At 36.4% G+C, this 24,951-nt stretch overlaps 1 protein-coding gene across 4 annotated transcripts in view; it reads right to left on the bottom strand.

The window, feature by feature from the left end:
* Positions 1-18,910, bottom strand: part of sobpa (sine oculis binding protein homolog (Drosophila) a) — a 67,762-nt gene extending 48,852 nt beyond the window's left edge. For 2 of the 4 annotated variants that reach the window (XM_055005914.1, XM_055005915.1), the window contains exon 1: positions 18,435-18,909. In XM_055005914.1, coding sequence (XP_054861889.1) covers positions 18,435-18,530 — 96 coding nt within the window. In that variant the 5' untranslated portion in view covers positions 18,531-18,909. Of the gene's footprint in view, positions 1-18,434 lie in introns of all 4 variants that reach the window. The other 2 variants (XM_055005913.1, XM_055005916.1) reach the window with 2 other exon arrangements.
* Between the last annotated feature and the right edge of the window lie 6,041 nt (positions 18,911-24,951).

The following is a 24,951-nucleotide window of genomic DNA, read 5'->3' on the forward strand; positions in this document are numbered from 1 at the left end:
GTTTCCCTTAAAAGTTTTATTTAAAAAAAATAAATAAATAAAAATAAATAATTTGGCAAGAAAATTTGTGTAAATATTTTCAAAAGATGAGTAAAAATCTTTCAAAAAAATCCTAAAAATATCTAAAGTGATTCCATATATATCACTAAAATTTCTAAGAACATTCACATAAGAATCAACCAAAATCCAGCGAAATTTGCCGAATTTTGATTGATTTTTTTGTGAATGTTCTTAAGAAACATTTTTAACATTTATTTTTTTCCACCAAAAAATGTTCAAAGATTTCCTAAAATTTTTTAAAATGTGGACATCAGAAGTTTCACTGTGAAAATAGATTTTTTTCCCACATTTTCAAACTTTAAAACGGGTCAATCTGACATGTAGGACGACACGAGGGTTAAACTTATTTTGAGTTTTCTTGTAAAATTCAACTCAAAACAAGATAATTTCAAGTGGGATGAGACATTTTGACTAAAAATAGGACAAAGAGACTTGGTAAGATTTGGAGTTTTTGCAGTGTGGGATGGTGCAGCCTGGTGGACGCTGAGCGAGGAGACAACAGGTTGGTCCGCCGACTCAATTACCCGATACAAACTCAATCAGCAGCGCTCCTACACAAAGAGCAGTTTGGATATTGCTTACAGTGGGATAATAGTAAGGGATATACAAGTGGGAATGAGCCCCCACACACACACACACACACACACACAAACACACACACACACACACACACACACACACACACACACACACACACACACACACACACACACACACACACACACACACACACACACACACACACACACACTCGTGTTTGGACTGAGGCAGAAGTATCTCTTTGCATATGTGAGACACTGAGGCTCAGTATAGGAGTGACAGAGGCACTTTTTCTCCTGCCTCATCAGCTCATCTGCTCCATTTCTAAGCATTCTGGGGAGAAATTCCTGATGTGTCGTATTTGTATCTCAGAGGCGTAGCGCTGCTCCCGGATCAGTTTCGCCTCCGTTTGCTTTGTTCATACGGAGCCTGTGGTTTCTGCTATTCTGTGCAGAAGTGCCTCCTCCATAGTTAGAAGATGGTTTAAAACATGCGGCCCGCGGGCTAAAAGCGGTCCTCCAGAGGGTCCAATCCGGCCCTCAGACTACAAAAATTACAGAGAAGACATTAACTACAGATTGTGCATTTGTAAAACTGCAAATTGAAAATAATTTCTAGACCATGACAAGTTGTTTTCGTCATAAAGTAAAATACTAGATTGTTCTTTTGTCGTTTTATGTCTCATTTTTGTAATATTTTGACTTGTTTTTGTTGTTTTTTTGTCTTTTTTTTGTCTGACTTTTGTCTCACGTGTTTGTCACTTTGTTTCTCATTTTGTCATTTTGTGTTTCCTTTTTGTCTCGCTTGTGTTTTTTGTCTTATTTTTGTCATTTTGTGTTTTGCTTTATTCGTTGTTTTGTGTATTGCTTGTGTCAATTATTTTTTTGTCTCGCTTGTGTTGTCTACTTTTTGTCATTTTGTTTCTCGTTTTTGTCATTTTTTGTCCCGTTTGTGTCATTTGTGTCATTTTTTTGTCTCGTTTTTGTCATTAGTCCACTTTTTTGTCACTTTCTAACTTTTTTGTCTCATTTTTTTTGTTTCGTGTTGTTTCGCTCATTTTTTTGTCTTTTTGTGTCTCATTTTTTATTATTTTGCGTCTCACTTTTGTCATACTTTGTCTTGTTTTTGTTGTTTTTGTCCCTTTTTTTGGTCTAATTTGTCATTCTGATCATAAAGTAAAATATTATATCATCCAGATAGCTGTGACTAAATGTTGTGTTCCTTTGTAGACACTCTGTGATCTAGAAGTTGGAATGTGGAAATGATAAAATGAGGCTGAATGTTGCTGAAAATGAACAAAGAAAAGAAATTTCAGGTTGTTCACAATGTTTTGTAAAAAGACAGTTCCTTAAATGTGAACATTTTGGCACTAAAACTAAGAAACCATTAGGAGTTGTGGTTATTTATTGGTTATTATGCTGTGATTTTACTGGTCCGGTCTACTGGGGATCAGATTGGGCTGAATGTGGAACCTGAACTAGGATGAGTTTGACTCCCTGGTTTAAATGCTGGGAGGGCTTCATTAATGAGGACTGACAGCAGCTATTGATCCGTCTGTTAGGAAACACCGCTGTAGTGGTCAGCGGGTAAATGTGGCACAAAGGTGGAGGGCACAGCTGGAGCTGATGACAGGTGAAGTCAAAGCACCTTGTTGTGGTGACGAGAAAGGCCAAGCATGTCTGTAATCCAGGGGTGTCCAAAATGAGGCCTGTGGGCCAAAAGCAGCCCTCCAGAGGGTCCAATCCGGCCCTCAAAGAGTAGAAATTACACAGAAGACATTAACTGCAGATTGTAAATTAGTAAAACCATAAATTTAAAGGAATTTCTCGATCATGACAAGTTGTTTTGATTATAAAGTAAAATACTAGATTGCTCATTGTTCTTTTGTGTCTCATTTTTGTAATATTTTTTCTTGTTTTTGTTTTTTTGTCTGACCCTCTTTTACTTGTCTCATGTTTTTGTCATTTTGTTTCTAGTTTTTGTCGTTTTTGTGTTTCCTTTTAGTCTTGCTTGCGTCGTTTGTCAATTTTTTTGTCATTTAGTTTCTCGCTTTTGTCATTTTGTGTCTCATTTTTGTAATATCTTGTCTTTGTTGTTTTTTTGTCTGATTTTTGTCATTTTGATCATAAAGTAAAATACTACATTGTTCAGCTCCAGATGACTAAATGTTTTTTTGCCTCTGTAGGCGCTCTGTGAAAGTGTAAAACCCTGTAATAAATGATAAACTGAAGCACAATATTGTTGAAATTGAACTTAATTTTCTTTAGAAGTTTCAAGTTGTTCAAAATGTTTTGTACAAAAAAACCAATTCCTTAACTGTGAACATTTTCAGAATGTACTTTTTTGCGCTAAAACAAAGGAAACATTTGGAGTTGTGGTTATTTATGGGTTATTATGCTGTGATTTTACTGGTCTGGATGTGGCCCCTGGACTAAGATGAGTTTGACACCTCCATCTGCAGGAAGGTCTGAGCACACGAACACGTGAGCGTGAACATCTGGAGCATCAGGATTCAACAATGACAGGATTTGCAGTGATTATTTACAGTAATTAAAGTCTAATCCAGGCACTTATAATCTCCGCATTTTTCCGCCACAGAGGGTTTTAAAAACGATGGTTGACGCAGTGAAGGCTGCTAATGAGGACAGCTCGTGTTGGCAGATGTAACAACGCTTCTGCTTGAACAATGATGAGTGACAGCAGTGCTCTCTGTGCCTGAAGGTTTCTGGAAGACAGATTTAGTCCTGAGCAGAGCTAAAGTTAGGCTCTGACAGCGACGTGCACGGCCGTGTTGTCACCCATAGAGACATCCTGCGAACACGTTTCCTGTCTTTTCTGTATTCTGGTGACAGGTTCTCACTGTTTGTCGTTTTGTTTTTATTTCCAAGGTTTCCTTCTAGATTTCACATAAACATTGGGAAAAAATGTCCCTCTCAAAACATGAAAAAAAAACTTATTTCAAGGAACTTTTACCTGCCAATAAAAAATGAAAAATAAAAAAAATCTGCCAATAGAACAAGTGAAAAATGGCTTGGTAAGATTTCTTGAAATAAGATATGATATTTAGAATCTTGAGATCTCAAAATTAGCTGGGAAAACTTATTTTAAGCTGTGTTTTACCAGGATTGTCAAGCTTAGGTGTCTTAAAATAAGCCAGATATGCTAAAAAAAATTTTAAAAAAGAAGCAGTTTTTCATTCAAAAACAGATTTTCACTTTCATGTAACCTCCTAATTTGACAAAGATTAACCCTCCTGTTGTCTTCATCTATGGGCACCTTTTTTTTCCTTGTCTGAAAAAAATCCCAAAATTCACCAAAAAATTCCCCAAATCTTTGAAGATTTGCAAAACCTTCAGGAAGAAAATTCCAATAATTACTTAAAAGTTTCCCTTAAAAATTTTATTTAAAAAAAAAAAAAAATCCCCCAAATTTGGCAAGAAAATTCTTGTAAATATTTTCAAAAACTGAGTAAAAATCTTCCCAAAAAAATCCTAAAAATATCTAAAGTGATTCCATATATATCAGTAAAACTTCTAATATTTTCTTTAAGAACATTCACATAAAAATCAACCAAAATCCAGCGAAATTCACTGCATTTTGGTAGATTTTTATGTGAATGTTCTTAAGAAACATTTTAAACATTTCTTTTTTTCCACCAAAAAATGTTCAAAGATTTCCCAAAAATGTTGAAAATGTGGACATCAGAAGTTTCACTGTGAAAATTATTTTTTTTCCTCCACATTTTCAAAGTTTAAAATGTTTAAATTTGACCTGCAGGACGACACGAGGGTTGAACTTATTTTGCGTTTTCTTGTAAAATTCAACTTAAAACAAGATAATTTCAAGATTGTTTGACTTAACAAGATATTTAAGATGCATTGTCTTAAAACAAGTCCCTCCATCTGCTGAAATGTCTCTTGTTAAGTGAATTTATCTTAAATCAAGTGGGATGAGACATTTTGACTAAAAACAAGACAAACAGACTTGGTAAGATTCTGAGTTTTTGCAGTGCATGCAGGTCACATTAACAGGACACAGTAAATTAGGGCTGCAGGTATTTATCATTTTTATTATGGATTAATCTGCAGATTATTTTCTCTCCTAACCAGAGAATGTTTGAAGTGTAAAAGGTGACGCGTTCACATGTGTTGTTTTGTAATCATTTGGAAATTACATAAGAAATAAATGAGAAGCAGGCAGCAGGGACTGTTTTATGTTATTTTTCAATTTAAAATGACTGAAATGAAGCCGCTCCTTGTTAGTCCCATTGATTTTCTAATTGATGACTCAACTAATTGTTTTACTGCCTCGTGTCTCGTACCAAACTGTGTAACAGCTACACTTTTGTTTCACAGTAAAAACTGTAGAAACGAGAGATGCTTGATATTTTTCATTTCTTTTCTATTGCCCTGCATCCATGTCATGACTGGCAAGTTTCACATCACGTGACTCGTGACTTTCTTTCATTTTGCACATAAAAAGGGCAACAAAACCCACATGAGGTTGAAAGAGTGATGCTGCTATGATTTCACTCAGGAGACTGGAGTTCCCCTCCTAAATGGAACCTTTTCATATTATTTTTACATTTTGTTGCATTTTCAGTTGCTGTTTACCGTCAGTGTTTTCTCTCCTGTTCATTGTTTTCTGTTACTGTCATTTTCTGTCAATGATGTTATTGTCAGTCACAGTTTTTGGTCATTTTCAGTCAGTTTTCAGTCACTGATTTCTGTTGTTTTTAGTCTTTCATTTTAGATTCCTGTAATTTTTAGTCACTGTTCTCTCTGCTTTTTAGTCATTTCTAGTTGTTTCCACTGTTTCTCTAGTTTTCATTCATTGTTTTCTATCTTTTTCAGTCATTGTTTGGGTCAGTATATAACTGTGGGACTTTTTGTATCATAGTTGACATTTTTGCTGTTTTCAGGCCTAAAATCATCATGGCTGCCTAGAACCAAACACCACATGGCATTTTAGAGAAAGATTCTTTTAAATATTATTCATAAAATTGAGTAAAATTGAAATTGAAAGTTATTTTTAAAGATTTTGTAGTAAACCTGTTGACGTGATAAATCCACACTTGACTCACACACTACTTTATAGTAAATCAACACAATCAAAACAAATTTTAATCAGCTCATTTTATTATTGTTTAGTTAATTAGAAGGTGGCTGTTATTAAACAAACGTTTTTTTTAGTTGACATTTTAGTGATATCCAGTAATTTTTTTATTAATAACTGATTGTTTCCATAATAAATTATTATGGAATTTGTAAAGACATGATCATAATGAACATAAAAACATTAGCTTTTTTTTAAACTTTTAATAAAAATGTATGCAGCATAGATCTCATGGACTTCAGAAGTCCCTCAAGTATATATTGACCTATTTGTTTTGGTTTGGGTTACAAAACTACTTCATTCCCACAAGAACAGCCCCTAAAAAACCGAAGCATCTCACAGCTTTACTGCCTTTAGTGTAAAAATCTTATGTTTTGTGTGGTGGACCAGTGTAGCGATTACACATTTTAGTATGAGGCTGGTTTGTTAGCGTTCCTCTACATATGTTTCCAAGCCTTAGGACTTTGAGAAGAGATCCTGCCCACAGAATTTTCTAAGTAATTAATGGAAATGTAATAATTGGACGGTTCGTGATATCTAAACAGAGAGGCAGAAAATTCTCCATCTCCTTATATAAATAATAAAACCTATCTGTCATACTTATGGGCATCGGCTTACATAACAATCAGCTGAAAAGAGGGAGACTCAAAGTGCACACATTGGCAAGCACAAGCGCAGCAATTAGCCCAACTGCAGGGATGAAACCTTGAGGAGAAAAAATCATCCAGGAGAAAATCCTCCTTTTGAACAAATGAGTTGGAGCAGAACCCAGGCTGAATGCAGCCCGAGTAAAACGGATGTAGCTGTAAAATAAGCACAAAAACACAGCATCTCTCTGTGTCTCCCTTCCTCCCTACCATCCTGTCCTCTGTGTCACCCTACCACTCTGAGAAAGTGGGAGTATTATTAAGAGTGGAATCTAATCCTGGTTGGCGGCTCATCAAAGCAGAGGCACCAACTTAGACTCTGCAGCTACAGATGTCTGTATGTTACACTGGATGTATGGCCTTTATATCTCTGTGTATCAGCTTTATTCCTCACAGCCTCTGATAAAACTGAGGTCAGCTGGAAGTTTAGCTCATCAACGAAGCTGAAAAACTAAGAACTTTATGGAAAAGTTCACAAACAGGCCTTAAGGTCTGTGACTTAATGAAATATCTTGACATTTACTGAACAGATTTATATGAAAGTTGTACTGAATAATTATAGTCCCCAGAGGACTAAAGATGCTGGTAATTCTCTGCGACACTCAAAATAACACCGGAATCCATCATCCCGGTTATCTGAATGGACGCATTTTCCTAAAATCTGCACAGGACCTTCATAATCCACACAGAATAAATGGATCAATATATAATTCAGGGACTGTTGAAGTGCATGGCATATATCTTACATACATTTTTATTAAAAGTAAAAAAATTAATGTTTTTATGTTGATTATGATCATGTCTTAACAAATTCCATAATTATTTATTACAGAAACAATTATTTAATAATGAAAAATGACTGGATATCACTAAACTTTGTATCTCAGTTTTGTCGTTTTCTGTCTTGGTTTTGCTGTTTTCTGTCTTGTTTTTTTTTCATTTTCTGTCTGGTTTTTTCATTTTCTGTCTCATTTTTGTCATTTTCTGTCTTGTTTTTGTCGTTTTCTGTCTCATTTTTGTCATTCTGTGTATCATTTTTGTTGCTTTGTGTCTTGTCAATTTGTGTATCAGTTTTGTCATTTTCTGTCTCGTTCTTGTCATTGTCAACTAAATAACTGTCCGAATTTAATACCAACCACCTCCTAATTAGCTAAATAATAAAATGAGCTGATTTAACAATGTTTTGATTGTGTTCTATTTATTAAGTTGAGATAATCATTACAGATGTTTCTTTTTTGGCAATATATCAAATTTTATATGGAAAATAACAAATTGTACCTGTGTCCAAGAAATCACTTTCCACTAAGTTCCCCATTACAAAAACACCTCTCCAGGAAGTGTGTTAATTCCAGATCACATGACCTGCTCCACATGATGTCATTTCCTCCTGAAGAAAAGACTGGCCAGACTCCAAGGCTTTCTGACTTATTTAATATAAAGTAGTCAACAGGTTTACTACAACATCTTTGTAAATATCTTTCAATTTCAATTTTACTCAATTGTATATATAATATTTAGAAGAATCTTTCTCTAAAATACCATGTGGTGTTTGGTTATAGGTGGCCATGTTGATTTTAGACCTGAAAACAGCAAAAAAGGTCAACTATGGTACAAAAAGTCCCAAAATTATACATTGACCCAGATACTATGTAGAGGGTGAAAAAATCCTCCTCTGCTCTCATTAATCACTATTCAACCATTTACTGTAAGGTTAGTGAAAAACAAATAATTTTTAATTGCACTTGGATTGAGAGGCTGCTCTGTGGGGATAATGCCCCGAGTGTGAAAAAAGAATAATACGCCTGGCCAAAGCCGGTCCCCATGAAAGCTGATGGCACAAACTGCACAAAAAAATGGCCTTGCTCACAGTTGGCATACGATTTCATTTCCTTTAAAGAGCAGCTCAGCTGTGGTTGCCATGAACAAGGTGGATTATCTTCCACAGCACAAATTTTAAAGTCTGACTTGAGCTTAAATGCCTCGGGGTCCACCCGCTGCTGGATACTGTTATAACCCACATGTGAAAAAAACAACAGCTTTAGCATGGAGTGTTTCTCCAGGACGAAAAACTTTGCTGCTTTGTCCTGTGTTTGTTGGAGTCAGAGGGGATGGTACCTGAGGATTTCCAGCATCTATCTGAGAGGATCACCAAACATGGAAGCAGCAGGAGTCTCCTCAACAACACGTTAAACTGGACAAGCAAACAGAGCGTCCCAACAGGACGAACTGAAGATAACTAATCAAATTATCTGTCACATTGTCACTTGTGTGAAATCTTGAGGAAAATGTGAAATAGCACAAATGTAAACTAAAATTCCTGAAACTTACTAAACACTCCCTTTAAATGTCAATGAGACAACCTTTCCCCACTCCAAGAGTAGCATCATGATGATGGTACACCCAGTGGCACAGAAGTACAGTAAATATTGCAGTTTTTTTATTGTTTTGGGCCATTTTTAATAGGGACAGAGACAGGAAATATGAGAGGAGGACTAAGTGACACATAGCAAATGGTCCAATTAGACATGATTTGAATCAAGGCCTCCCACCTATATGGTCTGGACACTAAACACTCAGCTATCAGGTTGCCCCTATATTGGGGTCTCAAGATCAGGGGAGTCAAATTCATCTTAGTTCAGGTTCCACATTCAGCCCAATTTGCTCTCAAGTGATCCAGACCTGTAAAATCACAGCATAATAACCTATAAATAACCACAACTCCAACTTTTTCCTTTGTTTTAGTGCAATAAAGTACATTCTGAAAATGTTCACATTTAAGGAATTATCTTTCTACCAAAACATTATGAACAACCTGAAATTTCTGAAGATAAATAAGTTCAATTTCAGCAACATTCAGCCTCAGTTTATCATTTACACATTACAACTTCCAGATCACAGAGTGTCGACAAAGGAACACAACATTTAGTCATCTGGAAATGAATGTTATAGTAGTTTACTTTATGATCAAAATTTAAAAAGTCAGACAAAAAAGACAAAAAGACAATAAAAACAAGACAAAATATTACAAAAATGAGACAAAAAATTACCAAAAATGAGACAAACGACACGAAACAAAACAAAAAAGAGACAAAACAAATACAAAGTGACAAAAAATGGACAAACGACAAAAACGAGAGAAACAAGTTACACAAATGACACAAACGAGAAACAAAACGACAAAACAGTAGACAAACAAAGCGAGAAAAAAATACAAAAAAGACACAAATGATACAAAAAACAACAAATAAAGCAAAACACTAAATGACAAAAATAAGACAAAAAACACAAGCGAGACAACGAGGAAACACAAAACGACAAAAACAGCAGGAAAATGACAAAAACATGAGACAAACCACAAAAGTCAGAGAAAAAAACAACACAAACAAGACAAAAAAATCTTACAAAAAAAGAGATACAAAACGACAAAAGAACAATGAACAATCTAGTATTTTACTTTATGATCAAAACAACTTGTCATGGTCTAGAAATTATTTTAAATTTATAGTTTTACTAATTTACAATCTGCAGTTAATGTCTTCTCTTTGAGGGCCGGATTGGACCCTCTGGAGGGCCAGTTTTGGCCCACAGGCCGCATGTTTGACACCTCTGCTCTATGGGTTTTACATATTCAGTTTTTGGCAACAAATTAAGAGTTTATGAGAATATCAGCATTATCATCTAAATCACAGCATTATCATCTACATCAGCTGAAAGGCCTTAAAATGAAAACACATTTGAACACTGACAGGAAGATGAAGCCAGTTTTTTTTTAGGAATGTTACATAAAAACATATGTGGCATGTTTTTACATATAATTTAAATTTATTTCTGCACCTGCCAGATGATTATAAGAGCAGGAATATTTGTTAATTCCATGGCATTAGATGCTTGATGTTCTCTGCAATGGGGTTGAAAAAATATTTGCACACGTTGGCAATCAGGCAAAATGAGTTAGAAAATATCAGAAAATCCAACATGGTGCATCTCTACAACAAATCAGCAGCAGTGGAAGCGAACAGACTGAATAAATACCAATAATAACGGCAGCAGGAACCGACTGTGGAGGAGTCCTCGCAAAAAGCCACGAAGTGACCTCAGATAATTAAATGCTGCATTCAGAACAAGACTGTGTTGCTTTTTAAAAGAAGAAAAAGGACAGAATTTCTTTTACAAATGAGAACTGAATTCATAAGCAATAAAACACACTGTTGCTCAGTTCAATACACTCAGAGGTTTGTCACTACAGGTATAGTAGAGTAGCTTTTAGTGACTAATGTCAGCGTAACTGACTTTACTGAACCAGTTTGTGATTTTTCAGTCTTCTACTCACATTGTTATCCCTGCTGATATATCAGTTTATATGAGAAATCTAACATGCTTTGGGTAACCACTATTTTCATGAATTTATACACTAACTTACCCAAATTACACTTCATTTTTTCCATCACCCCACACAAGTCTGTACCATCTCTTAGGTTTATTTGTCTGGATTAAAGTTGAATTAATATGGAGGATGCAAACATAACTATCAGCTGTTAATCTTAAGGAGCAGACAGGAGTTTTCCACCTCTGAGTGTCCACTTCATTCCCATACATACCCTCATACAGCGCATCAGGACTGTAATAAGTTCTGTGTTTATGACGCTTATCTACACTGTAAAAAATGTTTGTAATTTTATGGTGAAAATGAAAGTAAAAATCTGTAAACTCTAAAACAGTTTGATGCAGTTTATACAACACGGAATCACCGTCAACAGATTAATCAGGAGAAAAATGTGGTTTTTTAAGATTTTTTTCTCTTTCCCGACTCCTGCACAGTTTTTAATGGAAAAATGCCGTAACATGTACAAAAATACTGTAATTTTTGCATTTAATTCTCAGAAAGAATCCAGTTTTTCACAGTGAAATGTAAATAGTGTTGCACTGATAATGGAAACATGCTGTAATATTTATAACACGGCAGTTTCTGCATTTATTACATGTAAAAAGAATACAGTTTGTTACCAGTCAAATTGATGTGCTTTTGTGGACATATGCTTTAAGATTTATGACAGCTTTAACCACAATTTTTGCTAAAAAATGCCTATATTTATGTTACATACACTAACTGTTGTGCTGATAATGGAAAAATGTCGTAATATGTATAACAATACTGTAATTTTTGCATTTAATTCTCAAAAAGAATACAGTTTTTCACAATTAAATGTACATATTGTTGTGCTGATAATATGGAATTTTATAACAAGTAACATGGCAAATTTCTACATTTATTACATGTTAAAAATACAGTTTGTTACATTGATGTACTTTTGTGTTAATAATGCACGTTTTAATATTTACAGTTTTAACTGCAATATTCACTAAAAATACCTATATTTAATGTTAAAAAATACACTAACTGTTGTGCTGATGATGGAAAAAAAAATTATTTTATATGGTATTTTCATGTAATTTTCTCATTTTTAAAGGTTAAAACTTTTTACAGTAAAATATGGAATGAAGCACGTTTTTTAACCCTAAAATCAACAATATGAACACATTTATTTACCGTAAATGTAGATAATGTTTTACCCTAATTTTGAGGTAGCGTTGTGGCGACCACAGCTGCCGGAATTTAACGTAAAAACAACCCTGCATTTTTTTTTTTACAGTGTGTTCTCTGAGAGATGTTGAGCCAACCTCAGGTCACACTGAACGTCAGGGCTGTTGAATCTGATTGCAACATATTTAAAGGTTTCTTCTTATATGTTGTTCTTCAATTATCTCCATATATCAGCATTGAACTGCATGGTATACATCAGGGGTGTCCAACATGCGGCCCGCGGGCCAAAACTGGCCCTCCAGAGGGTCCAATCAAGTCCTCAAAGAGAAGACATTAACTGCAGATTGTAAATTCGAAAAACTAGAAATTTAAAATCATTTCTAGACCATGACAAGTTGTTTTGATCGTAAAATACTAGATTGCTCATTGCTCTTTTGTCATTCTGTGTCTCTTTTTTGTAAAATTTTGTCTTCTTTGTGTTGTTTTTTGGTCTTTTTTGTCTGGCTTTTATCACTTGTCACGTTTTTGTCGTTTTGATTCACGGTTTTGTAATTTTTTTGTCTCGTTTGTGTATTTTTTGTAACTTTTGTCTAATTTTTTGTCACTTTTTGTTTCGTGTCGTTTGTCTCATTTTTCTTGTTTGTGCCATTTGTGCAATTTTTTGTCTTGTTTTTGTCATTTGTCCATTTTGCGTCGCTTTGTAACTTTTTGTCTTTTGTTTCTGTCTTGATTTTGTTGTGTTTTTTTTGTCTTTTTTTTAAAGTAAAATACTATATCATTCATCTCCAGACAGCTGTGACTAAATGTTGTGTTCATTTGTAGACACTCTGTGATCTGGAAGTTGTAATGTGGAAATGATAAACTGAGGCTGAATGTTGTTGAAATTGAATTTACTTTTCTTAAGAAATTTCAGGTTGTTCATCATGTTTTGTAGAAAGATAGTTCCTTAAATGTGAATATTTTTCGAATGTGCTTTTTTGCACTAAACCAAAGGAAACATCTGGAGTTGTGGTTATTTATAGGTTACTACGCTGTGATTTTACTGGTCCAGTCCACTTGAGATCATCATGTACTTTATAAGCCGGTATCTCCGTGTCTGTGGAGTGCACGGTCATTTATTGTTTTGCAATTAAACACTATTGGTGCCATTAGTCTGAAATCGGTTAAACTGCATTACATTGATTCACTGACAGTCAACAGGAAGCCATCAGCAGTAAAACACCCTCTCAGTCCCCTTAAAAATCAGCCAGTTCGATCCAAAATGGTGGTTTTACGGAGCGTCTGCCCTCTGTCAAGTTTACGCGTGAATCTGTAGGACAATTAACGGTGTTCTTCTGATGCAGCCCACACTTTCAACAGCTGATACAGAAACACTTTTAATCCTGCTTCTATTTTGTCTTCCCCGTTGTTTTCCTAGCAGCTAGGCCCAGACACGGCCAGCAGGGCTTGTGGTAATGATGATGGTGGCAACTGGATATGTCGCGGGCAGAAACCAGAGCAGGTCACAGAACACCGTGATAAAATTCCCGAATCCACACGCCAACTTTCCCTCTGCCGCCTCCTCCTTCTTCTTCTCCACTTTTCCACTCCTCTGCCTCTCCCTCTCCTCTGCTTTCATTTCCCTCTACTTTCCTTGATATCTGATCCAGCGGAGACACTCGGGTTTCAGTTTTTACAGCTTAGCCGGCCCAGCGCTGTATACATTCCTTTCTCCCCTGCTTCTTACCCCACTCTCCAGCCTCCCCCGTCCCCTCCATGCCCACTCCTCCTTCTCCTTGATTACTCACCGGGGCTTATTTTACCGTGGCACACTGTAAGCAGCCAGATGAAGGAAACACTGTCAGACTGTTTGGTTTTTCACAAGAGTATGATCCCTCACAAGGGCACATTGTGTGTCTCTGTGTGTTTTTTTAGTCTGAAATATTGAAGATGAGAGAATGTACAGAGAAAAGGGAACAAACTGGGTCTCTTTTCGCTCTGAACAGAAAGTTTTCTGCAGAAAATCAATACATTAAACTTCACTTACAGGATTTAGTGTTCTGGGGGAGGATGCCATCATGCAAGCCTGGCATAATGTTAATTAACTGCAGCTCTGCAGGGAGTAACGCTGAGGACAGGTTCACATTCAGCTTCGTCTCTGAGTGCAAACCTTTCATAACCACGCAATAAACTCATGTTATGCCATACGAGCAACATCCAGAATTATTCCACTAGAATCTACCTCTTAACCCTCCTGCTGTCCTCATTTACAGGCACCAAAAATATTGTTACTTTGTCTGAAAAAAATCCAAAAATTCAGCAAAAAATTCCCCAAATTTCTGAAAATTTGCAAAACCTTCAGGAAGAAAATTCCAATGATTCCTTAAAAGTTTCCCTTAAAAGTTTTATTTTTTAAAAAAATCTCCCAAATTTGGCAAGAAAATTCTTGTAAATATTTCCAAAAAATTAGTAAAAATCTTAAAAAAAATCCTAAAAATATCTAAAGTGATTACATATATATCAGTAAAACTTCTAATATTTTCTTTAAGAACATTCAGATAAAAATCAACCAAAATCCAGCGATATTCACTGGATTTTGGTTGATTTTTACGTGAATGTTCTTAAGAAACATTTTTAAGATTTTTTTTTCCACCAAAAAATGTTCAAAAATTTCCAAAAATGTTGAAAATGTGGACATCAGAAGTTTCACTGTAAAAATTAATTTTTTTCCCTCCACATTTTCAAACTTTAAAACGGGTCAATTTTGACCCGCAGGACGACACGAGGGTTAATTAAGTCATTATATGACTGGATCAGTATCTAAATGAACAGCTTGTGTGGATGTGTGCAGGATGCAGTGGGAGATGAAATCCAAGGTTGCGTAATGAGCGACAATCGAACTTGTTTAACCTTTACAAAGTGTTTTGACACCTTAACCCCGGGGTGTCCAACATGCGGCCCAGGGGCCAAAACCGGTCCTCCACAGGGTCCAATCTGACCCTCAAAGTGTAAAAATTCCAGAGAAGACATTAACTGCAGATTGTAAATTTATAAAACTATAAATAATTTCTAGACCATGACGAGTTGTTTTGATCATAGAGTAAAATACTAGATTGTTCATTGTTCTTCTGTCCTTTTGTGTCTCATTTTTGTAATATTTTTCTTGTTTTTGTTGTTTTTTTGTATCTTTTTTTGGCTGACGTCATTTGTCTCATGTTTTTGTTGTTTTCTTTTTGTCTCACTTGTGTTTTTTGTCTTATTTTTGTCATTTTATGGTTCGCTTTATTCATTGTTTGTGTATCATTTTTGTCATTTTGTTTCATGCTTTTGTCATTTTTTGTCTCACTTGTGTCAGTTGTGTAATTTTTTGTCTCATTTGTCCCTTTTTTTGTTGCTTTGTAACTTTTTTGTCTAATTTTTTGGCTCATTTTTTTGTAATATTTTGTCTTGTTTTTGCTGTTTCTTGTCTTTTTTGAAAGTAAAATACCACATCATTCAGTTCCAGACAGCTGTGACTAAATGTTGTGTTCCTTTGTAGACACTCTGTAATCTGAAAGTTGTAATGTGTAAATGATAAACTGAGGCTGAATGTTGATGAAATTTAATTTATTTTGCTTAACAAATTTCAGTTTGTTCATGATGTTTTGCAAAACAATAATTCCTTAAATGTGAACATTTTCAAAATGTACTTTTTTGCACTAAAACAAAGGAAACATTTGGAGCTGTGGTTATTTATAGGTTATTATGCTGTGATTTTACTGGTCCAAATTGATCAAATTGGGCTGAATGTGGAACCTGAACTAAGATGAGTTTGACATCTCTGGTACAGGCTATACGTGTGGAAAGTGCACTTCATATGACTGGATCAGTATCTAAATGAACAGCTTGTGTGGATGTGTGCAGGATGCAGTGGGAGATGAAATACAAGGTTGCGTAATGAGCGACAATCAAACTTTTTTAACCTTTACAAAGTGTTTTGACACCTTAACCCCACATGCTACTCAATTTAGTAACTTCTCTGGTATTGAGAGAGATATCGGCGTTGTCATGGGAGAGTTTTGCTTTTCCCAGCGCACCGTGGGCTCCACATCCTCATCGACGTGTATTTTTTAAAAATCCACAAGCTCCTGATAATTTTATGTGCTGTCAAATTAAAAAAATTATAGATCTCTAGTTACAAATTAACCCTCGTGTCATCCTGCGGGTCCCGTTTTAAAGTTTGAAAATATGGAAATAAAATGTGTTTTCACAGTGACACTTCTGATGTTCACATTTTCAACATTTTCTGGGAAATCTTTGAACATTTTTGGGTGGAAAAAAGAAATGTTAAAAATGTTTCTTAAGAATATTCACAAAAAAAATCAACCAAAATCCAGAGAATTTCACTTTAGATATTTTTAGGATTTTTTGGAAGATGTTTACTCATTTTTTTAAAGTATTTACAAGAATTTTCTTGCCAAATTTGTGGGATTTTTTTAAAAAAAAACTTTCAAGGGAAACTTTTAAGGAATTCTTGGAATTTTCTTCCTGAAGGTTTTGAAAATTTTCAGAAATTTGGGGGATTTTTTTGCTGAATTTTTGGATTTTTTTCAGACAAGGAAACAATATTTTTTGGTAAATGAAGACAGCAGGAGGGTTAAGCTGCTTCAGTCAGATGAGACATTTAACTGGCGTGTCACTCCTAAAAACATGTCAATTATTACTGCATCTCACAGAATCTATCACCTCACAACAAAACGTAGACCTGCAGATAAAACATCATTCATCATTCATGTAAGTCTGTGTGACAGATTATCAGGACTGTGATTTTTTTTCTCATTTCCAAATCTGCTCTGTGATAATAACAGAAGTGACAAAAAAAAATCAAACCTGGACTCAAATTTGCCAACAGCTCCCTGTGTAGCTCATCCATTTTAAATGCTATACCGAGGCTATGTTGAGCAAAAAAAAAAAAAAAAGGGACATTTCTCCATGGAGGAACCCTGCCTTGCCTGACACCACCGCTGCCCCCCCACACCTCCCATCACCCCGCATCCCTCCCTGCTGTCATCAGGACCAGACAGGGAGAGGACGGGTTAACTTCATCCCTTCATGATGAACAATGACAAATATTTCTGATTTCATCCCAAATTTCTCTTCATGAATGAACCCACCTTCATCTCTGCATTTTAGCCAACAAGCAAGGACAACTCTAAGAGTCACATCTTTTCAAGCAACACAGGAGGTTGCTGTGACTAGAACGCGTGATAAATTGTGCAGGATTATTGCAGCTCCTTATTGCTCTGAGGTGATAATAAATGCAGCTCACCAACAAAGCATCTACAGTCACCAACAAAAACGCACATCATTTCTTTCATTTTTACAGTAGGAGAAGAGGAGCAGCGGCACATGAACGCGGCTGATATTTTGGAAGGCTCTCCATACAGAAAGGCTTTATTCCAGGGTTGTTTCAGGACTCGCTCGTTAGCCAGCACCCTCGCGTTCCCTCTGACAGCCTCAAAATCACCGTTTCCGCAGCTATTCTCGCTGTGATCACCTGCACGTCCATCCCAGAGCAGGGAAAACACTCAGTGCCTCTCTGTCTCCGGCCAAATGTGTACAAACAATGAAGAGGTGTAGACAAAGCGGACGCGCAGCCTGCCTCTCTCACACACACACACACACACACACACACACACACACACACACACACACACACACACACACACACACACACACACACACACACACACACACACACACACACACAAATGCCAGGAACACTTTCTTGCTCCACAATAAACCGCACGGAGCGCAGGGGCTCACATATCACAATGTGCAGTGAGAAAACACACACACACACACACACGCGCACACACAGAGCGACAGAAACAACGTGAGGCTGGATATTGGGGATGGAACAGGCCGAACACGGCAGACAATGTGCTCTTGTCGAGTGCGTAAAGCTCACAGACGCACATCTGGATCACACGCCTCTGGGCAGCTGGTCCAAACACACACACACGCTGGAAAACACACATCCCCGCTCACCCACGCAGACCCACAAAAAGCACCACGGACAGACGAGTGTTCCCCCATTGATTTCTGCTAATTGTGCACCGTGGCTGCGCCGTGCTGTTCTAGTATTAATAGTAATAGTAGAAGCTCTGTTGACGCCTTCACTGACGCACCGGATTTTCCATTAACTCTGGGTAAGCCACGAAAGGCAGGGCACTCAAACGGCGAGATTATGACATAAAGCGACAGGAACGCGCACAGTATTCCTCCACGGGCTCCAAACTTCCTAGAGGACGCAGTGAATGGGTGCCGCATCCATTGTGTGCGGCGGTGCTGGCAGGGCGCTGCTGAGGCTGGCACGGCGCGGGGGGCACAATACAACTTGGCTTTTCCCAAAAAACATAAATCAAAGTTTGACCATCATGCAGCCAGCTGCACTTGAGTGTACCGTATATTTTCTCTGAGGACGCCCGGTTAGTGCTTCAACACACACACAGCCAATCCACGCGTAATCACATGCAGCTGGGCACAGACCCCGCTACGGTTTGTATTACCTTCATCTCTTCATTTATTTCCCTTTTCACCGGGTGAGCTGGTTTTCGGCTTCTTTTATTTTCCGGAGGTCTGCCCTCTTTTTCCATCTCTGCCATGTTTTCTCTGTGATACTTCTGTCAATATTTGCGGTGAGGAGGGGAGAGGAGGGGGTGAGAGAGGCAGCTGTTTACAGTGGCCAGACGGCGGAGGTCTCGCAGCTCTTCAGCGGCCCGTGTGACGCTGGTGATGCCGCCGAGGGCTCGCGGTGCCCGGCTAAGTCAGCCATCTTCTGCCCGTATCCTCCACGGTCCGTGCGCCAGTGGTGAGCCGCCTCTGTGAGTCAAAGGAGAGGTTGAGTGAGGGGAAAAAACGAGACAGGGGGAGGGGCGTCCGCTGAAACATTATATGACGCGTTGGTGATCAGAGGTAGGCTATTTCTTCTCGCTTTCCCGTGGAGTGCAATCAGTGCAGTCACATCCACTTAGCGCTGCCGCCTCATGGTGACGGTGTGCAGGCGGCTAACAGGTGGACACGCAGCCACCAGCCTCTACTGGAGTCTGCTGCTGCTCACATACCATCTAGTCCCGCAATTAGTGACGGACTAATGAGCTTCTGTCATTTAACACCAGTCACTAGGAAGTTCCACAGAGTTTAGCTGCATGAGCAGGAGGATGTTTTGCTGTCAGCTCCAGGTTTGCAGGTGGAGAGTGTTGCTCAGAGACACTTCAGCAGAGAAAAGTCTAAGGCAGAGGTGTGAAAGTCATCTTAGTTCAGGTTCCACATTCAGCCCAGTCTGATCTGCAGTGGACCGGACCAGTAAAAATAACAGTATAATAACCTAAAAACAACGATAGCTCCGAAGTTTTCCTCTGTTTTAGTGCAAGAATGTTCACATTTAAGGAATTATCTTTTTACAAAACATTATGAACAACCGGAAATTTCTGAAGAAAATTTCATCAACATTCAGCCTCAGTTTATCATTTCCACATTACAACTTCCAGATCACAGTGTCTACAAAGGAACACAACATTTAATGACAGCTATCTCATCTGAATGATATAGTATTTTACTTTAAAAAGACAAAAAACAACAAAATCAAGACAAAATACTACAAAAATGAGACACAAAATGACAAAAGTGAGAAACAAAATGACATAAAATGAGACAAACGACACAAAACAAAACAAAAAAAAAACAAAAATTAGCCAAAAAAGTAACAAAGTGACAAAAAATGGACATATGATACAAACGAGACAAAAAATGGCATAAACCAGAAGCAAAACAACAAACACATGAGACAAAAAATTACAGAAATGGCACAAAAGAGAAAAAAATGACAAAAACGTGAAAAGAAATGACAAAAAATGATACACAAAACAATGAATAAACCAAAACACAAAATGACAAAAGTAAGACAAAAAAACGCAAGTGAGACAAAAAGGAGACACAAAACGACAAAAACGAGAAGCAAAACAACAAAAACATGACACTAACCACAAAAGTCAGACAAAAATAGACAAAAAACAACAAAAACAAGACAAAATATTACAAAAATGAGACACAAAGTGACAAAAGCGAGAAACAAAATGACAAAAAAGAGACCAAAAATTTGACAAAAAAGTTACAAAGCGACAAAAAAATGGACAAACGACAAAAACAAGACAAAAAATTACACAAATGACGCAAACAAGAAAAAAATTACAAAAGCATGAAACAAAATGACAGAAATGATACACAAAACAATGAATAAACCAAAACACAAAATGACAAAAGTAAAACAAAAACCACAAGCGAGACAAAAAGGAAACACAAAACGACAAAAACCAGAAGCGAAACAACAAAAAACATGAGACAAACGACAAAAGTGAGACAGAAAACAACAAAAACAAGACAAAATATGACAAAAACGAGACATGAAATGACAATAGAACAATGAACAATCTAGTATTTTACTTTCTGAACTTGTCATGGTCTAGAAATGATTTTAAATTTAGAGTTTGACAAATTTACAGTTAATGTCTTCTCTGTAATTTTTACTCTTTGAGGGCCAGATTGGACCCTCTGGAGGGCCGGTTTTGGCCCGCGGGCCACATGTTGGACACCCCTGGTCTAAGGCTTCTGGAGCAGGTGATGGCAACTTTACTGAGGAAAAGCAAATGTGAGCGAGCAATCACAGGAAACGTGCAGCAAAGCTGCTGCTCTGGTGACTGAACAATCAAGCTGAAAAGAAAGTTTCCATTTGGCCTTCAGAGTTTTGCTTTTTCCTCTCAGGTTTTTCCTCAGGCAACAACGTGCACATAAACCTGACGAGTATCTCAGTTTACTGTACATGCACAGGGTTTCAGCACTCCATATCAATATTTCCTCTCATCAAACATATCTGCAGAGATTCCACTGGTCAGTCCTGGTATAATCAGACACTAAGAGGTGAGGAAGAGTCAGGAGAGTGATGCTGCAGAGGTCCCTGGAGGCTTTTAGGGAATCTGTTCCGATACAACTGTGAGCAACAGTCCAACAGTTTAAATGGAAATCAATTCTACAGCTGATTTATACAGTGATTTTTTTCCCCACTCCACTGATCAATAATGCTTATTGGAGTTGTACTATTCCCATCCATTATTTGAACAGTAAAATATGTGTTCTAATAAATCATAACAGGTTATATTGATGGATGGATTGATTGTCACTATTTTCCCAGGAGGAAATGCATGTAGCTGTGCAATTTACACATAAACACGTGAGCACATATTGTTCATTCATGATCTCCACACGCCTGTAAATACATCACACATTCACCGCTCACACAAAGCTCATTAAAACGTTGCAATTACATGTTGTGAAGACGTTGTGTTGTGTGTCACAGCGTGTCGCCTAACAGTGGATTTCCTCATGTGAGATGAAATGCAAAATAGTATTGTTGCTGTCATATAAACACAGATCCAGAGTGCTTTAATAAATGATTTTTGCTTTGGGCATGAATTTAGCCGTTTCAACTGTGAGCCTCATGCAGCCCTGTGAATTACAATGAGGAGAGCTGCTGAGAGAGCCGGGTGAGGCTGCTCATGGCATAGTGACACCCATTTGAGCCGGAAAATCAGCAGGAACAGGAGCTGTGAACCGTGATGCGAGGTCAGGGGGAGATGACTTGAGTATTACAGCGCTGCTCTCGCCATGCCTTGCAAACCAGCAGCACACCTGCATCACAAGATCCTGACTTTAATCTGTTCCTCCGGCTGCAGTTATTTGGTTTAGTGTAATTTAAAGGTAACGCTTCATTCTGGTGATAAACTGAGCAGCAATGCAAGCAGGAGCTAACAAATTAACACTGTAAAACCTAATGTTGCACAAATACATCAGTTTTATTTCTTAATATTCTTTATATATATATATAAAGTAAAATATAATATTCTTTATATATATATATATATATATATATATATATATATATATATATATATATATATATATATATATATATATATATATATATACATCTATACATGCATATTCTTCTATATTATTATTATTACTATTATTATTATTGTTGGGGCTGCACAGTGGCGTAGTGGTTAGCACTTTCGCCTTGCAGCGAGAAGATCCCTGGTTCACGTCCCGGCTTTCCCGGGATCTTTCTGCATGGAGTTTGCATGTTCTCCCTGTGCATGCGTGGGTTTTCTCCGGGTACTCCGGCTTCCTCCCACAGTCCAAAAATATGCTGAGGTTAATTGATTACTCTAAATTGCCCGTAGGTGTGAATGTGAGAGTGATTGTTTGTCTTTGTATGTAGCCCTGTGACAGACTGGTGACCTGTCTAGGGTGTCCCCTGCCTTCACCTGAGTCAGCTGGGATAGACTCCAGCCCCCCCATGACCCTAGTGAGGATTAAGCGGTGTATAGAAAATGGATGGATGGATGGATTATTATTGTTATTATAATTATTATATTTGTTTATTTAGTGTAATTTTTTGCTAATTTTCTTCTATATTTGGATTTATATATTACCATTATTGTTATTTTTATTGTTCTAGCTATTATTATTCTTCTTATTGTTATTATTAATATTATCATTATTAATAATAATAAGTTTTATTAGATTTTTTGCTATTTTTCTATATTTGGGTTCATATATATATATATATATATATATATATATATATATATTTTTTTTTTTTTCTATTTTTGGGTCAGCAGCACCTCTGTGAATAAATTGCAATAAAACATATGCAATCTAAATAAATCAGGGGCATTTAGGTGCAGTTTTGCTCTACCTGGCTATTGTATGAACATGTGTTTCTAGAATAAGCTGTTATTTCTCTAGTTGCTGGAAATGCTGAGAGCAGATGGATCAGCATATTGTAAACAAAAAATAATAAAAACAACTGTTATTTATACATTAAAATTCCGGCTGAAAAAAATTGTTGTACTTGAAGATTTGAATAAAAATACTGTATAAAATAAAGTTTGTGTGACCTATTATAAACATAACAGCATTTTTATACTATGAGTACAATAGTTAGTGTATTTAACATTTATTATGTGTATTTTTAGCAATGACATAGGTGTAAAAATTGCAGTTAAAGCTGTAATAAATATTAAATATCTGTTATTAACGCAAAAGCACATCAATTTGACCGGTACAAACTGCTTTTTTTATTATTTTTTTTTACATGAAATAAATGCAAAAATGTTATAAATATGACAGCATGTTTCTGTTATCAGTACGTACATTTAACTTTGAAAACTGTATTCTTTTCGAGAAGTAAATGTGAAAATTACAGTATTGTGAATGCCATACATAGTACAGCATTTTTTACATTAAGAAAAAGCTGTGCAAGTGTATAGAAATGTAGTTTTTCAGGAGAAAAAAACCTAAAAGAATAATTTTGTCTCCCCCCCGATTAACTTATTCATGGTGATTCAGAATTATATAAACTGGATCAAGCTGTTTTAGAGTTTACAGATTTTTACTGTCACAGTTTGACAGTTTTTCACAGCATTTTTTACAGTGTAACATGTAAAAGTGACAAACTTGAATGTAGAACATCAGTGTTTATTTGTAAGTGTGCTTAATAAACAGGGATGCAGTTCAGTGTTGTGTAAGCTGTCCTTGACAGACTTTCTCTGCTGTCCAGTAATAATCAGATGGAGGAGAATTCAATGAAAGCTTTGTTATACTGCAGCTGCTGAGAGTGTTACCCTGTCATACTGTGGACTGTTATACTGTGACAATGATTGTGTTACATTAATTGAAACATGAGGAGGGACATTTTTTCATTATTGCAACAGTTTGGCTTAAAGTGACATTTTCATGTTTTTTTTTCTTTACTTGGTGTTCAAACTATTTTTTCCTCAGAGGTACATGACATTTAAATGTATGGCTTTGTTATGTGGCATTTGCCAGAACAGAAACATACAGTAAGCTAGGACAAAACTGAAAAAGATTTCACATTAAAGTATACGCATATAGACCAAAAATCTCACTAAACCTGTTTTTGATTAGAAGAAATCTGACTTTAATATGAAACATGCAGCCGTTCCTATAATTTCCAACTATTTGACAAAAGCAGTAGCAAAATGTCCCTTTCAGTTAAATTTAAAAAGAAGTAAATCTACAAAGAAAGAAAGACATCAGAAAAAAAATTAACATTACATTAAAGTATACTCAAATGACCAAACATTACTAACACATGAAATCACAGATCAGTGCTGCCCTCATTTGTTTAGTAGCTTTGCAAATGTGAAAATAATCTACAGTTTATGCAGATCAGATGAGCCTCATATTAGCTGAGCATAGATGCTGTGTGTGACTGCTGGTACTACTGGGTATGCCATTTTTTCAGTTCCCTCTCGGACAGCCTCTGTTGAAAATAAACTGACACCATTGCTTAATGTATTATGTATGCTAACTTTTATTGATCTGTGTATTGGTAAATACTAATTTATGCCAGTCTATCCACTCACATTAGATTCTATTTTGCTATATTAGAGTATAGTTTTGTACTAAACGCAAAGTAACCGAAAATGTACAATGAAAAATCACAGAATTTAGTGATTTATCGTCATATTTTGTGGTTTCTTGTTAGATAAGAGGTACAGAAGCAGGTGTTGAACTGTGGCCCTCGGTTACTGGAGATAGGTGAATGTTTTGATGACAGTTTTCTGGGTCAATATATAGTTGTGGGACTTTTTGTGACACAGTTCATGGTTTTACTGTTTTCAGTCCTAAAATCAACATGGCCGCCTATAACCAAACACCACATGGTATTTTAGAGAAAGATTCTTCTAAATATTATATATACAATTGAGTGAAATTGAAAGTTATTTATAAAGATATTGTAGTAAACCTGTTCACTACTTTATTTTAAATAACTCAGAAAGCCTTGGAGTCTGGCCAGTCTTTTCTTCAGGAGGAAATGACATCATGAGGAGCAGGTCATGTGATCTGGAATTAACACACTTCCTTGAGAGGTGTTTTTGTAATGGGAAACTTAGTGGAAAGTGATTTCTCGGACACAGATACAATTTGTTATTTTCCATG

This window comes from Amphiprion ocellaris, chromosome 20 (assembly GCF_022539595.1).
Source record: "Amphiprion ocellaris isolate individual 3 ecotype Okinawa chromosome 20, ASM2253959v1, whole genome shotgun sequence".
NCBI classification, from domain to species: Eukaryota; Metazoa; Chordata; class Actinopteri; family Pomacentridae; genus Amphiprion; species Amphiprion ocellaris.